Source organism: Cololabis saira, chromosome 12 (genome assembly GCF_033807715.1).
Source record: "Cololabis saira isolate AMF1-May2022 chromosome 12, fColSai1.1, whole genome shotgun sequence".
Taxonomy (NCBI): domain Eukaryota; kingdom Metazoa; phylum Chordata; class Actinopteri; order Beloniformes; family Belonidae; genus Cololabis; species Cololabis saira.
In genome coordinates this window covers 33,389,112-33,402,947 of record NC_084598.1, presented here as the reverse complement: position 1 = coordinate 33,402,947, position 13,836 = coordinate 33,389,112, and the positions used below count along the sequence as shown (strand labels likewise).

At 38.8% G+C, this 13,836-nt stretch overlaps 1 protein-coding gene across 1 annotated transcript in view; it reads right to left on the bottom strand.

Moving 5' to 3' along the window:
• The window catches only part of gabrd (gamma-aminobutyric acid type A receptor subunit delta), a 37,602-nt gene extending 29,118 nt beyond the window's left edge, over positions 1-8,484 (bottom strand). Inside the window, exon 1 of the mRNA XM_061736681.1 lies at positions 8,072-8,484. Within this exon, the coding sequence (XP_061592665.1) occupies positions 8,072-8,139 (68 nt within the window). The 5' untranslated portion in view covers positions 8,140-8,484. The remainder of the gene's footprint in view (positions 1-8,071) is intronic.
• Between the last annotated feature and the right edge of the window lie 5,352 nt (positions 8,485-13,836).

The window sequence follows — 13,836 nt, the reverse complement described above, 5'->3', positions numbered from 1 at the left end:
TTTATGTCATTACCAAAACATGTTGTCATTACCGGAATACATTGTCATTACCGTCACAATACACTTTTTGACAAAAAAATTTGCTTTTTTGTTAACTTGGGTTTTACCTCAATCATTGTGGTAATGTTTAATTGTCTAAATTTGCATTTTCTGAAAAAATATGCATTGCAATTCAAATATTCTCATTAGTATGCAATATTTCATTGTTGAGACAAGGCAATATATTAAAAAGTTAGAGAGAACATGGTGTTAAAATGTATTTTAAATGTACTTACAAATATTCAGAACATGATTTTTAAAGAGCATGTTTTGTACTTACTGGAATGATTGTGAAAACTTTGCTTGTCAAATCATTTTGTATTAAAATCAGTGTTTTGTTTTTGTGATGGTAATGACATTTTACTGTGACAACTTTGAAAAAAGCATCATAATATCAAAATGATCATGAAGTACAATCAAAGCTATGCTAAGATCTTTGTTCCTGACCAATTGATAAACCTTTTGAAATAGAAAAAACAGAGATTAAAGAACTTTTTTTTTTCAAAATTCCAAAAGTCAAAAGTGCCCCGAATTGAAGAATCACCCAGATACTGTTCTGAACATGTGTATACCCAGAACCCAAGGTCGTCCTTCTGGGAGCTGCCACTCTCTTGCAAATACACTAAGGATTCAGCTTCATCTGCAATACTTTCCCAGGGCGTCTCTGACCAGCCTCCTGTAAAAGTCCAACGAACAGGTTCCAGTGCATCGAGCAGGTTCAGTCCTGCCTCTTCAGTCCTGCCTCTTCAGTCCTGCCTCCTCAGTCATGCCTCCTCAGTACTCAGTACAGGAGTTGCAAATTAGCAATAGCTATAAACTCTATGTGCAGAACATCAGTTGCTGTCATTGTACTGAAACTATGTTTAAACTGCATTGTCCCTATCAACTACTGCCTCCTCCTGCCTAGAACGTGATTGCAGGCTCAAAATGGAGGCAGTTTGGACTCAAAATGCCAAAGCCTAGTGGATATTGGCTGTAGTTGAAAGGGAAAGAATGTGTCCTGGATTCTCCCTTGCCCTCCTCCCGCTGCAGGGAAGTCAAAGGTCAGCCGCAGAACAGCTGGACGGGAATCAACAGCTTGCTCAAGGACACTTTAGCAGCTTAGAAGCCAAATCCTCTAAGTTACACAGAGGAGTGTCTAAACTGAAACATTGATAAAAAAGGGGCGATGGGGTCTTCAGATGCTTGTGCCGCACAGCTGCTGGTGGCAGATTAGAGTGACTTTGGCCATTGTTAGAGATGCTGCCGGGTTCATGTTCGGGCCAGTCAATATTTTGGACTGTTTTAATTCAATTCAATTCAATTTTATTTATATAGTGTCTAATACAACAGATGTTGTCTCTAGACGCCTGAAGGAATTAAAGTGCTTCAGCCAGACCAAACTGTTTGAATAAACATACACCAAGTCATTAGAGGGGGCATGTGTGAAATAATTAAACTCACCGATACCACCTAGTGGCAGTAATGAATAATTTTTTCTGTTTGCCAACTGTTAATATATGAAAGAAGAAGAAAAACCAACCAGCAATCATCTAACTTCCAGGTTGAGTCTCATGCAGCAGCCGTGGTGTATAGGTCCCTGGAGATGTGGGTATACTCTTAATTCCTGCCCTTTTTCAAGCAGACCATGCAAATAAATGTATTTCTAATAAAACTGATTGACAGTCGGCTCAGCCAATGGCTAGCCGTTATCACTTCCTCATCCGTAATCGTCATGCTACCAAGCTTACGGAAGCAATCAGCAGCAACCCTGTGTCGTCTAAACATGGCGGGAAGTTTTAAAAACATGTAAAATCAGCATATTCCGCTATAAACGCAGCTATTTGGGTGGAGATTTGCTGAAGGGCCCGGTAGCCACGGTTAACTTTGATTGACATGTATGAATGACATCATACTTTTGGACTACTTAAGTGGAACTGGGTCATTTCCCACAGCACAGCTGACAGTCTCCCATGATGCACTGGTGCGCTGCCGTGCCGTGGTTGGAAAGCACTGCCCTAAATGAGCCCCCCCTGTTGATTTGGTGAAAATGTTCAGATTTCACAGCCTAATTTAACATCTGGAAAACTATGACACTGATCATATTTCATGTCAAGTAAAAGAAGTGAAGCCAATCCGCTTTAATCTCAAAATATCCTTTTTTTTAGCATATTTCTGGATTCACATCAAGTTGAATTCCTGTGTTTGTTTATTTAAGAATCCACATTACATATTCATTCTGAAAAGATCATTGTTTGGTTCTAATTCTAGTTCTTTGACATCTTTTATGGAGTGAGGGATTTTTTTTCTTTTCTTTAACCGTATCTCACTGGCGTTTTCACCAGAGCCTATTATAAATAATTCATTAAGATCTTAAAAACTGCATTACCCTTAGAAAAAAGGGGAATAATGTCACATTTTAAGGGCCAGTGTCATGTTAACTAAATTAGTTAATGAACTACATTATTTTAATACCTTAAATATGGTGATTATAGTTTAACTGCAGACAGCACAAATGGCATTTTAATTTTAACATAATATATATATATATATATATTTTTTTTTTTTATAGTTTTTCAGTCGTTAAACATTTTTCCAAATACATGACCATGCATTCAGTCATCAAAAACGGAATATTTCATAAGCACAAATAAATTACCATTTAAATGACAATATAATTTACTACTTGCTGCATATATTTGCATGTTTTTAACTTGTGACAGGTCAACTCAAAGTGGGAGGCTTTTAGCCGAGTCTCTGAAGTGCACCTGCACCAACTCCCCCCGCACGCAGCACAGAGTGGAGGTTTAGAGCCGGCTGATGCAGCCGGAGGAAAACGATCAAATCACTGTGTTATTGGGAAGTGTACTCTCTTATCCGCTGACTCAGCCTCTCACACAGATTAGTCAGGAGAAGCGGGTCACCTGCGTCCATGTTTAAGGACAAGCGTGAAGATCAGGAAATGTCGAGATTACGCCCTCTGGCATCATATCTTCCTGCCACATCTTTGCGGGAAAGCTCCTCCTCTGCCTGACCTGAGGCGCTGAAACGGGATGCTGTTATTTGTCAGTAAACTACGATGAGCGTCAGATGAACCTTCCAAGGCACAAACTCAAGGATTAATACGTTGAATCCACACTCTTTCTACTGTTTTTACATTTCATCAGAAGTTTGGCTTCTGTTTCTTTGCTGATGCCATAAAAAAGATAATATATGTCCTTTTTTTTCTTTGTCAAATTAATGTAATGTCGCCATTCCCTCTCACAGCACTGAAAAGGCATTCTGACACTGAGAATAGCAGTAAAGCATGTCAGTTGGTATTTTTCTTGCGATCAAGTCTAAAGCCGTGCAACATTTAAAAAGTCAGGTAGCATTTTCTGGGGGTTTCAGGAGACCCCCCATAATCTCTATGAGACACCGGTATGTGGCGACGGGCCAGTCCAGGACTCATACCCTCCCCTTCCTCAGCCGTCTCCTTGAAATGTTTGCACAATTCTGTTTAGCATCGCCATGTTAAAAACTCAGAACAGATGTAAACTTGGAGGCAGCATATGTTGCTCCAAAATGTCAATATCCTTGTCTGCATTAATGCTGCAATCAAGGAAATGTAATTGACCTTAGAAAGGGTCAGCGATATACTGTAACCCCAATCTGCCACAAACGCTGTCTTTGGGACATGCTCCATGTCTTCCATTACGGATCTGGAATGCTGGTTCATCTGATCACATTTCCAGCCCTGATACCTCTGAGCCTGGAGAGTAAAGGTTGGAAAGGTAATTGAGACGCTTATCTCCGTACTGTAATGATTGACAGAGCTTCTCCACAGTAATCCTTCGTCCATGTGGTTATGTCAACTACTCATGAATCCCGGCTCGTGGTGACGTGCCGTCATCATGGCTGTCCAGCTTAGGCTTCCAAATTGCTCCAGATTCAATTAAATTTGAACCGGAGCGTTGGTTTTTTTTACCTTTCCTCACGTATATGTTGACAAAATTGAGACTTTCTCACCATCTGATCCCCATTAAATACTCAGCCTTTCATTGGTTCTGCTTTGTGCAAAATAAACATTACAGTTATGTGCTTTAAAAATAACGTCTGCAATTCTTCCTTCATCTCCTGAATACCATTGAATTACCCAGATACCAACATTTTGGGGAATATTTTAAAAGGACTGATGTTGAAGGAAAAAATTATATATGATAACTGCAAGAAAAAAGAAAGAAAAGAAAAATGACATCTAAATTTCAAAAGTGCTGTGATCTTTCCATTTGCCTTCTCCATACCTTGAAAGCTTTTTTTCTGATTTTAGGTTGAACTTAATTTGCTCCTTTGAGGTTTCGGTGAAGGATGATACCTCTGTTTTGAAGGTTTTGGGGCCCTGAGTGATTCAGATTCAGATCCCTGGTGATCCGGAGAGTTGCGTTTGCTCGTTGCAACATCATGAGTCATACTAACACCTTTCTATTTCCTGCCAATTAGTGGTAATCACAGACCCAAGATATAATGATCTGCTCACAATAAACCTCAATCAAACCACGGGAAAAAAACAACAACAGCAACATAATTTTGTGACAAAAACAACTAGAGCATCATGGATTTGAAAGACTCATTGCACCTGTCCGTCACAGGAGCCTGGCCTGGATAGTTAAGATTCACTGCGCACTTTCAGTCTCCGTGACCAGATAGCTGCCTCGCTCTTCGCTTATCTGCTGCAATCGGAGCTGAGTAAAGTCTAATTATATTAACAGTGCAGACTCAACACTTCACACCGCTGCTTGACAATAAGCACTTACAACTGGTGGCGGGCCACAGAGAGTCTCTATTGTTGTGGAGCTGCAGGTGGAAGTGTGTGCAGCCTACAAGGTTAGGGGGGGATTTTGAACTGAAAACAGCTGCGTCCAAACGCTCCACAGTACACTCAAACCTCAAAAAGGCTTTTTAATGCGAGTATGCAGAATAAGTGAAGAGTTAATATCTATTTTATACTGTCAGTGATGTATCAAGGAAAGACTTTAGCTCATTAAAGCCCTGTGGACAGTTGGAACCAGTGTTTTGGATCTTCAGAACTGGTGCTGGTTCTCACTGTCATTTTCAAATGTTTTAAGAGAAGAAGAAAAAAAACAGAAGAAGTGGATGGCCGGCCTGGTTTTGCCTGATTTCTTTTTGAATTGCTGGCCGTGACCCACAAGATTAAAAAAGATATTAAGAGGTGTGATTGATAAAATGACTAATGAATGCACGCCTTTCAGAAATTACCCAGCATGCGGGAAAGGTTTTAAAATGAAATGTCTTTCCAAAAGTGACAAATGTGCTGAAATATGTGATTAAAATCAAGTCTTTTGTTCCTGCAGGGGAATTTGTTTCGCTGCAGACGTCACGTCACGTTTCCACACACCAATGTAGGATGAAGAACTCACAACCTACATATTTTCTTCTGTCGCTACGTTTGACCGACTTCTCAGAGTCAAGACTCTGAACAGGAGCTCAAACTCTCTCCCGCTCAGGAGAGACACCACACAAATGCTGTCAAGAGCACTAATACTTTTTAAATCCAGAGCTCTGGGGTTTGTTTTTTCGTTTGTTTTTTTTTTCATCATCTGTTCGCCGTGTTTTGACATTTAGTTTGTACACTATCTAAAAATGTGTGTAAATGCAAAACGCTAATTAGAGGGACTGCCTGTTTTATATCGTGTTTAAGTTCTGCAAATGTTTGCTTTTTTTATATATATATTTTGAGGAAATGTGTAAATTGCCCAAACACATCAGCCCAAAAAAAATAGGAATCATAACTCAGATATCTGATGTCCTGATTTCTAAAAAAAAAAATCAGCTGCTCAATATTTCTATATTTTAGTGATTATATATATTTCATGCCTTGGTGGTTTCATGCTAGTGTGTCTGAAAAAAAGCAACCTTTAACTCTGTCTTATTGGGATTCCCTTCTGACTTTTTTTCTTAAAAGCTGTGCTTATCCCCTGCTCTTGCTCACACTCTGGCCGAACGCAGGCTTCTTCCTTCTGTCAGGACGGTGCAGAGCTGAAGACGGTTTGTCATTTTTTTATTTTAGTCCCGCCATTTTAATGCATTTTTTTTCTATAACAAACATGCTGTTAAGAGCAAGATACAATGAGTGATTCATCTGGACTTGAATGGGCAGCGTAAACCAGTCCTGGACAGAAGTTCCAGCTACGTCCACCTCTTTCCATGGTTTTGAGACGAAGGGACTGACCGTTGAGGCCTGGAGAACCACCAGTGGGTTCTTTTATTGTATTCAAGGAGCCGATGAATCAAAACAGAACATTTTGATGATTTTATTTTGATAATTGGCTAATGGACTATAATAATTGGACAGAATGTTGTGGGTGTTAATTTTCCCCGCCTGTCCTAACTGGTGTGTTGTCGTGAGTGTTTGGAAGATGGTTAGGCTCCATCTTCCCAAGTGCAGCCTGTAACATCCGCACTGTCCTAACAAGACCCATCGCTCAACCTCTACAGCGCTCAATATTCCAGTGTCAGCTCTTCCTTTACGTGGGTAATACTAGGATAAGTAATCGTTGGTTTCAACATTTTCATGCAATTAGTTGTTAATGCAGAATATTTTAACTTTTCTGTTGCAAAAATTACACACATTTATGAGCTGAACAGGGAGTTCAGCAAAGCAAAGAATGGAGAAAAATTGTCTGGAAAATAAAAGAGCATCTCAGAAGGTGGCCAGGAATAAATTATCCAAGCAACTTCTATTGAAGCAGATAAACGAGGACCTAAAAAGAGAATCTGAGTAATTCTGTTCGGAGATGAAGGGACAGGGTGTAAGTAAGGAAAGAAGCCGTTTGCAACCACCAAAGGCAGGACAGCAATGTGTGTGTGTGCACCATGGTGTGTGTATGTGTGTGTCTGTTAAACACAGAGAGAGGAGGGCTGTCACGTAATGAGGTGCAAGAAAAAGCCAACACTGCATTGTACGCAGAGGAAAATAATCATAACAGTGGTGACTGGAGGCAGGAAAATCCAATTAGTCGTTTTTACTCCCTCTGCTGGTGAACAGCCAGGGGGGGACAATAGAAAGCGTTTGCCCAAGTTTTACCCTTCGGTTTAGTAGCTTCACCCTGTGGCCTTTTTTCAGAGGAAGCACTCACCAGCATGTGGGCAGTCGCTGATGCCGATTATCCCGCGGATTGGATGCTTGGGAGTGTTTATGGACGAGATTATGAGGGGACTCCAGCAACATGCACATAAAAGCCCTCTAGGCTTACAGTGCAAACATCGCCGCAGAGTTTTACAGCTCTATAACACCCAGTTTAGAAATGTGGCTTAGACAGCGGGCCGAAGCAGACAGTTTTTCTTTTCTGTGTAAGGTCATCTATGATGGAGTGTATGACGACAGCTTTTTAGTGAGATGAGTATGATTTTCATAGCTTAAACAGCTGGACAAGCTTAGTCCCACCTTAAATGAAGACCTTGATATGAAATGCATCCATAAAATCCAGGCTCAGTAACATATTAATGATCATAAGTGGCAAACTCCCCAAACAATGCATCTATATGTAAATGCTGTCCAAGCCTATAAGCATCAGGCATCATGGTGCCATCGGATCCATCTGGTCCATATTATACTGCAAGTGCTGACTTTACTTGCCACAAGTAAACACATCAGCTCATCTCCCACTGAAGAATAAAAGTCAGTCACCTCTTTCTAGGCCTGGTAATTGTTTAAATAAATGTGCCAGAGGGAAAGTAATGAAGAAAGCAGGCTTGAGGTTGTGTAGAGCTACTTAATGTGAACATCCATAACCAATGCAGGGAAATGCAATTCAACTCTAAGCATAGTCAGATGTGTATTAGTAAGTGTGGGAGGTGATGAACAATGAAAAGTGAAACTTTGAGACAAAAATAACCTGTTTTCAAAAGAACTGAACATTTCATAACGCTAGTGTTAGAATTATTTTCTCATGTTAGAGTCTTTGTTTCTTATTTAGCTTGTAAATGCGTCATTTTAAACCGGGATATGAGAATGAGACACCTGCAAGAAAAGTAAACGCGTGGCTGATCTCACCTGGTGAAAATATCCCCTCCGAACAACAGCAGCGCAAGACCCGACAGCAGGAAAGTTAGGATCTCCATTCCACACCCTGCTAGATAAACGTCACGTTGGCTTTCTAAAGAAAAACTTTCCCCGTGATTGGAAATCGATCAACCCCGCTGAGTTGTGTTTTCTTTAATTATTTTCTCTCTTGGTTATCCAGCGCAGGTGCGCAGCTGCTGGAGGTGATGTTGACCCCATGCTGAGATCCGAGTCCTCCCTCCCGGAGACAGGAGAGCACAGCGCACCTGAGGCGAAGGAAAACCAGGAAAAAAGGGAGGAAAAGGGAAAGAAAGAAAGAAAAACTCCCGGTCCGACCGCATAAACGATGCGATCTGTGAGAGATCCGCCGCCGCCGCCTGTCATCCAGCAACCGAGCAGAGAGAGAATGAGAGAGGGATGCTGAGGGAGAGAGAGGGAGGATGGAGGAGGAGGAGGAGGAAGAGGAGGAGGAGGAGGGAGGGGATGGAGAGCGGGAGTTTCACTAATCTGTCTATCCCTTCGTGTTTGGCCTCTGAACATCCATCTCAGTCTGACCACTGAGGGCGGAGGGCATAAGAGGACATGTCCATAAAGGCCCAATATGTCATATATGACACATTTACATCACCACTGATTATGAACTTCAAAGAACTTTGTTATGTATTTATGTAGTCTAGTAAACTGCTATTCCATAATGTAAAAAAAAAAACATACCACCAGGGGCATATGGATATCCTCAGACTGCAGTGATACAAATATTGTGCTTGATCTACTTAAAAAAAATAAGTCAACTTTTTGCATGAGATTATTATGTAGATCAAGAAAGACTAGTCTTTGTATAAACTACTTAATTTTTTGTATGTAATACATTTTGCAAGTACAGTCAACTTAATTGTGTTAAGTTTACTTTATTTATCAAAATTAAGTTGACTTTAAAAAAAAAAGGAGAAAAAAAGAAAAACAAAAAAAGAAAAAGAGATAAAAGGAAAAAATAAATAAATTAAGTTGACTTTACTTGCAAAAATGAAGTTGACTTTACTTGCAAATGAATTTTGTACATACAAAAAATTGAGTAGTTTATACAAAGACTAGTCTTTCTTGATCTACATAAAAATCTCGTGCGAAAAAGTTGCCTTAATTTTTCTAAAGCAAAATATTTTTGACTGTGGTGTTCTACTTTAACAAATAAAGCATGTTTCATCTAAACGTTGGTCAATCTGCCCAATAGATTAAAATTGTGAAAGGAAAAGTAAATACAACAAGATCATTGCTTGTTGTTTGTGTGTAAATGAAAAGATTGCATGGGATTACATAAATACCGCTTGTTAAGGAAAAAATGCACAATGTCTTGTTTTTTGAACAAATGCAGATTAAGTTCAAAACTATATGTATTCATGTAAAGCAACAAACTTCATTTTTAATTGTTAATATCACAGATTTAAATATGTTATATTTACATGCGCTTAGATTTATTTTTTTCAGTGCAGACTGGTAGAGAGACATGCTCACATTAAAGTAAATATGTAATTTCTTTTATCTGGACGTCAGAACCATTGGCTGTATAAGAAGAACTGGACAACCCCCCATTGTGATGTCATGTCACCAATATTGGCACTTTTCCACTAGTACCTACTCAGCCCGGCTCGGCTCGCTTCCACTCGGTTTGGTTCTTTTAATTTCCACTAGGGGTCTAACCGTGCCGAGTAGATACTTTTTCTGTAACTACTCTGCAGAGGTTCTAAGCTGCTGAGTCGGGCTGTATCTGATGTCATCACACTACAGGCCACCGATTGGTCGGGGGGTTGGAGTCAGACGTCTGAGTCAGGATGTGACATCAGCGAAAGAGCGACTCTGACGTCGGCTTCTTGTTCATTTTATTCAACAGGCAATGGCAGCGCAAAAGTCTGTTTGGTGATCCAACTCTGAGGTGCAGATGTTCATAAACCTGGTGACTGAGGAGAGAATTAAAAAGGGATCTAGACGGGCGACAAGGAACGACCAGATCTACCACGAGCTCTGTCACTTCATAGCTGCTCGCCGCTACCAATGGACTTTTCAGCAGCGCAGAGACAAACTGAAACAATTAAAAAAGTGTCACTGCTTGAAGCTTCTCTCCCTCTCATTTTTTAACTTGATATGGAACACAAGCCACAGACCCAGCAGCACATATATCATCTCCTCCAGATTCTACATCTTTAGTGTTGTTGTCTTCTTTGTTTAGATCACACAACCAAATTCGTCACAGCAGCTTCGCTACAACCTCCTACTTCTGCTCCAGGTGCTGAATTGTTATGGAAAAGAAACCAGGCCAAGTTGAGTCGAGCTGAGCTGAGATGAGTAGAGCCGAGTAGGCACTAGTGGAAAAGTGCCATATGTCTTCTGAAGAGTACTTTTGAAGACTATTTTTCCTCACAGTACAAAGTCCCGTGTTTGAATGGGCAAAAGAACGAGCGGTTTCAGCAGATCCACGTAGGTGGAGCAGCGAGTAGCTGACAAACATTTACTAGAGGACCTCCAAATGTCTCTCATTGGCAACGTTAGAAAGACACCCAAACAGCCCGAATAAATAAATAATATGTCCTCTTTACTGAAGACTATTAGGTGTTTTTTTTATAAAGTCAAACACATGTGTGAGTAAATATGTTATATTTAATGTTTCACATCCAACAAGGATTATTAGTGGTGAAAATGATTAGATTCTCATGGAATTCAACTGTAGCCCCCTTCAAATAGCTTTTGGTTCATTACATGATCTATCAAGATGTGGTCCCATTTTAAAGCCAAAACTGGAAACAATCCACCTTAACAGCCATCCCTCCATCCCAGACTGTTATAGTATGTCTGTTTCTAAAGTACCCAGCCTATTTCTGACAGAAAGTATTAAAATACTGATCAAAGACCACATTTTAAAAGATTTAGTGTAGTCTCCAGAGGAGCCCCACAAAGATTAAATAAAAGTACAGTAAAAAAAAAAAAAAACAGTTTATAAAAAGAATCATATTCACGAAGATAGACATAGAGGAGTTGCATCTATATGCACTGTGTCGAGCTGAGATATTCAATTAATGACCTTCTCTTTTGTTTTTCTTCTTTTCCCTATTTTCCAGTCTATTGATCTTCAATAATCAGTTAAAGGGATACAAATGGTTCAAAATATTACCAGAATGAAATTAATTGTATTGAGTCAATCAGTGAATGCTCCGCTGAAAATTAGAAACATGCAGAGGTGTTCCCACAGTGGATAAAAAAAGCAAATGTGAACTTGAATGTGCAGTGAGTCACTACAGGCAAAATAATAATAGTGATAGTAATTATATGGCATGCCCAGAGTATTATAGGTGTAAATATGCATAATATGAATTCAGGCAGAAATTTCTCTCTCTATTATTATGACACCAGCCTATAGTTTATGGCCTATGGGATTTAGTGAGAACAAAAATAAAAAATAAAACGTAATGATTAGTAAATATAACTTAAAAGTAAAAAGTCCATTGAGGTGGTGTGAAACACAGCTGATAAAGTAGAAATTGATGTCTCTAGTGTGAATCAGAGAAGCTTGGTGCCTCAGTACAAAAAGACTTTGCATGACTTTGCTTTTTTATTTCTTCTCGTACTGCACTACTTTTATTTTTTATTCCACAGGCTATATATTGTTTATATTTTGTAATAATATATATTTTACTTTTTTCATCCTTCCTTCGCTGCATGTGTGTACTGCTGCTGCACAAAGCAAATTTCCCCACTGAGGGATGAAAAAAGGACTAATCTAATCTAATGACGCAGGACTTTATCACTCTCTGAATCAGCTGAGAGTTTTATTTATTTATTTTATGCTTTATTTTATGCTTTGACAGTAACAGTGTGTCATCCAGTAAATGAAAAGTTTTTCATTTACTGCTTACATTAGACTAAGCATTAGGAACATTTTTTAAAATATGTAACTTTGTCTAGAATGAGAAGTTTGCTGCACCGTTTACGGCATGAAAAATTATAGATGAAATCGATGCGGTAAACGGTGCAATTTCTGTTGGTAAAGTAGTGACAGTAATTTACTGTCACTACTTTACCAACAGAAATTCATTTCAGTTGGATTTTCAAATAGGGCCGTTAGTTTGAAGCCTGAATTATGGTTCCAGGTTAAATCGACGCAGAGCCTACGGCGTAGGGTACGCGGCGACGCGCATGGTACGGAGTGCGTCGCCGCGTACCCTACGCCGTAGTTTCTGCGTTGGTGTAACGTGGAACCATAAGTCAGCCTTTAGCCCCGCCCCTCACGCCTCGTCTCCATGGAAACGCCAACAAACGGACGGTCGTTGTGTCGCGGAGAGTCATACAGGTAACAGTTTTATTTTGGTTTTCTCTTATTTACTCGTTTGTACTTTACTTTGTGTTTACCTATTTATTACTTAAACTGTATACGACTAAAACGCAAGCCAGATATCGTCGTCTAGTTTTTCTATTTCCTCGAGTTATGGCGTTTTACGTGTATCCACGTGTATCCAGGTGAAAAGTTTTAAAACCTCCTGAGAACTAGCGAGGGTCAAGTATGGGCTCAGTTTAGATTTAAACTTAGTTAGAAACTAATTTACATTTTTTTTTAACCTTTTTTCCATCATTCAGTTCACGTGAAGTGCAAGATACACAAGTGTTAATCTGCTTTTAGGCAAGCAAAGTTTATTTGTATAGCACAATTCAACACAAGGTAATTCAAAGAGCTTTACATCAAAATTAAAAGCAGCAAGACACAATTAAACAGTAAATAACAAAAAAAAATATATATGTTATATATTAAATTAATTATATATTAAAATGTATTTATATGGTTATATTGGCAGTACTCGAGTTGAGGGGGGATGCCATCCCTCCTGAAATAAAAACGGTCCAAATCATCCCCCCTGTAAAACTGCCATCCCCCCTTTCCATCCCTTATCTCATTTCATCAATGAATGTGGTATTACTGCTATTTCAACATTTAGATTTCACCAGAAAAATAACACCAGAAAAATAACTTATTTGACAATTTTCACCTGTTTCAAGTAAATTTTCACTTGAAATAAGTAGGAAAAATCTGCCAATGGGACAAGATTTATCTTCTCATTACAAGCAAAAAAATCTTGTTCCACTGGCAGATTTTTCTACTTATTTTAAGTAAAAATCTACTTGAAACAGGTGAAAATTGTTGTTTTTTCCAGTGATGAGTCTTGTTTTAAGTGTAATGAGATTTTTTTACTAAAATGAGACATTTTAACTAGAAATAAGTCAAATATTCTTGTTAAGATTTTGAGTTTTTGCAGTGATTCAAAAGTTCAGAAAACTGTTTTTATTTTTGTGTTTTGATGTATTTGATGTAAGCCCAGTGGATATTTAAAGCTTACAGAAGGCTGCATTTAACTGCTGCTATGTCATTCCTGCAGTATTTCTGCAGGTGTTTTGGTCAGTGCTATTATTTGTAATATATAATATTATTTGTAATCAGCACAAATGATCTGTCCCCATATGATAAAATCCACCATCCCCCCTGATTTTTTTTTACAACTCGAGTACTGTATATTGGTATTAACCATTAATATGTATGCAGACAAAAAAACAGTAAATAACAAATAAAATGATAAGAAAAGAGGTAAAATAATAAAAAGTACAAGTTGTTAAAAAGTAAGGGCAGTAGAGTACTTTTAGATTATTCATAGAAATTTGTGTGACCTATAACGCTAGTTATGCTTATTATGTCTGCCTGTGTTATTTATTAGTAAGGTAAA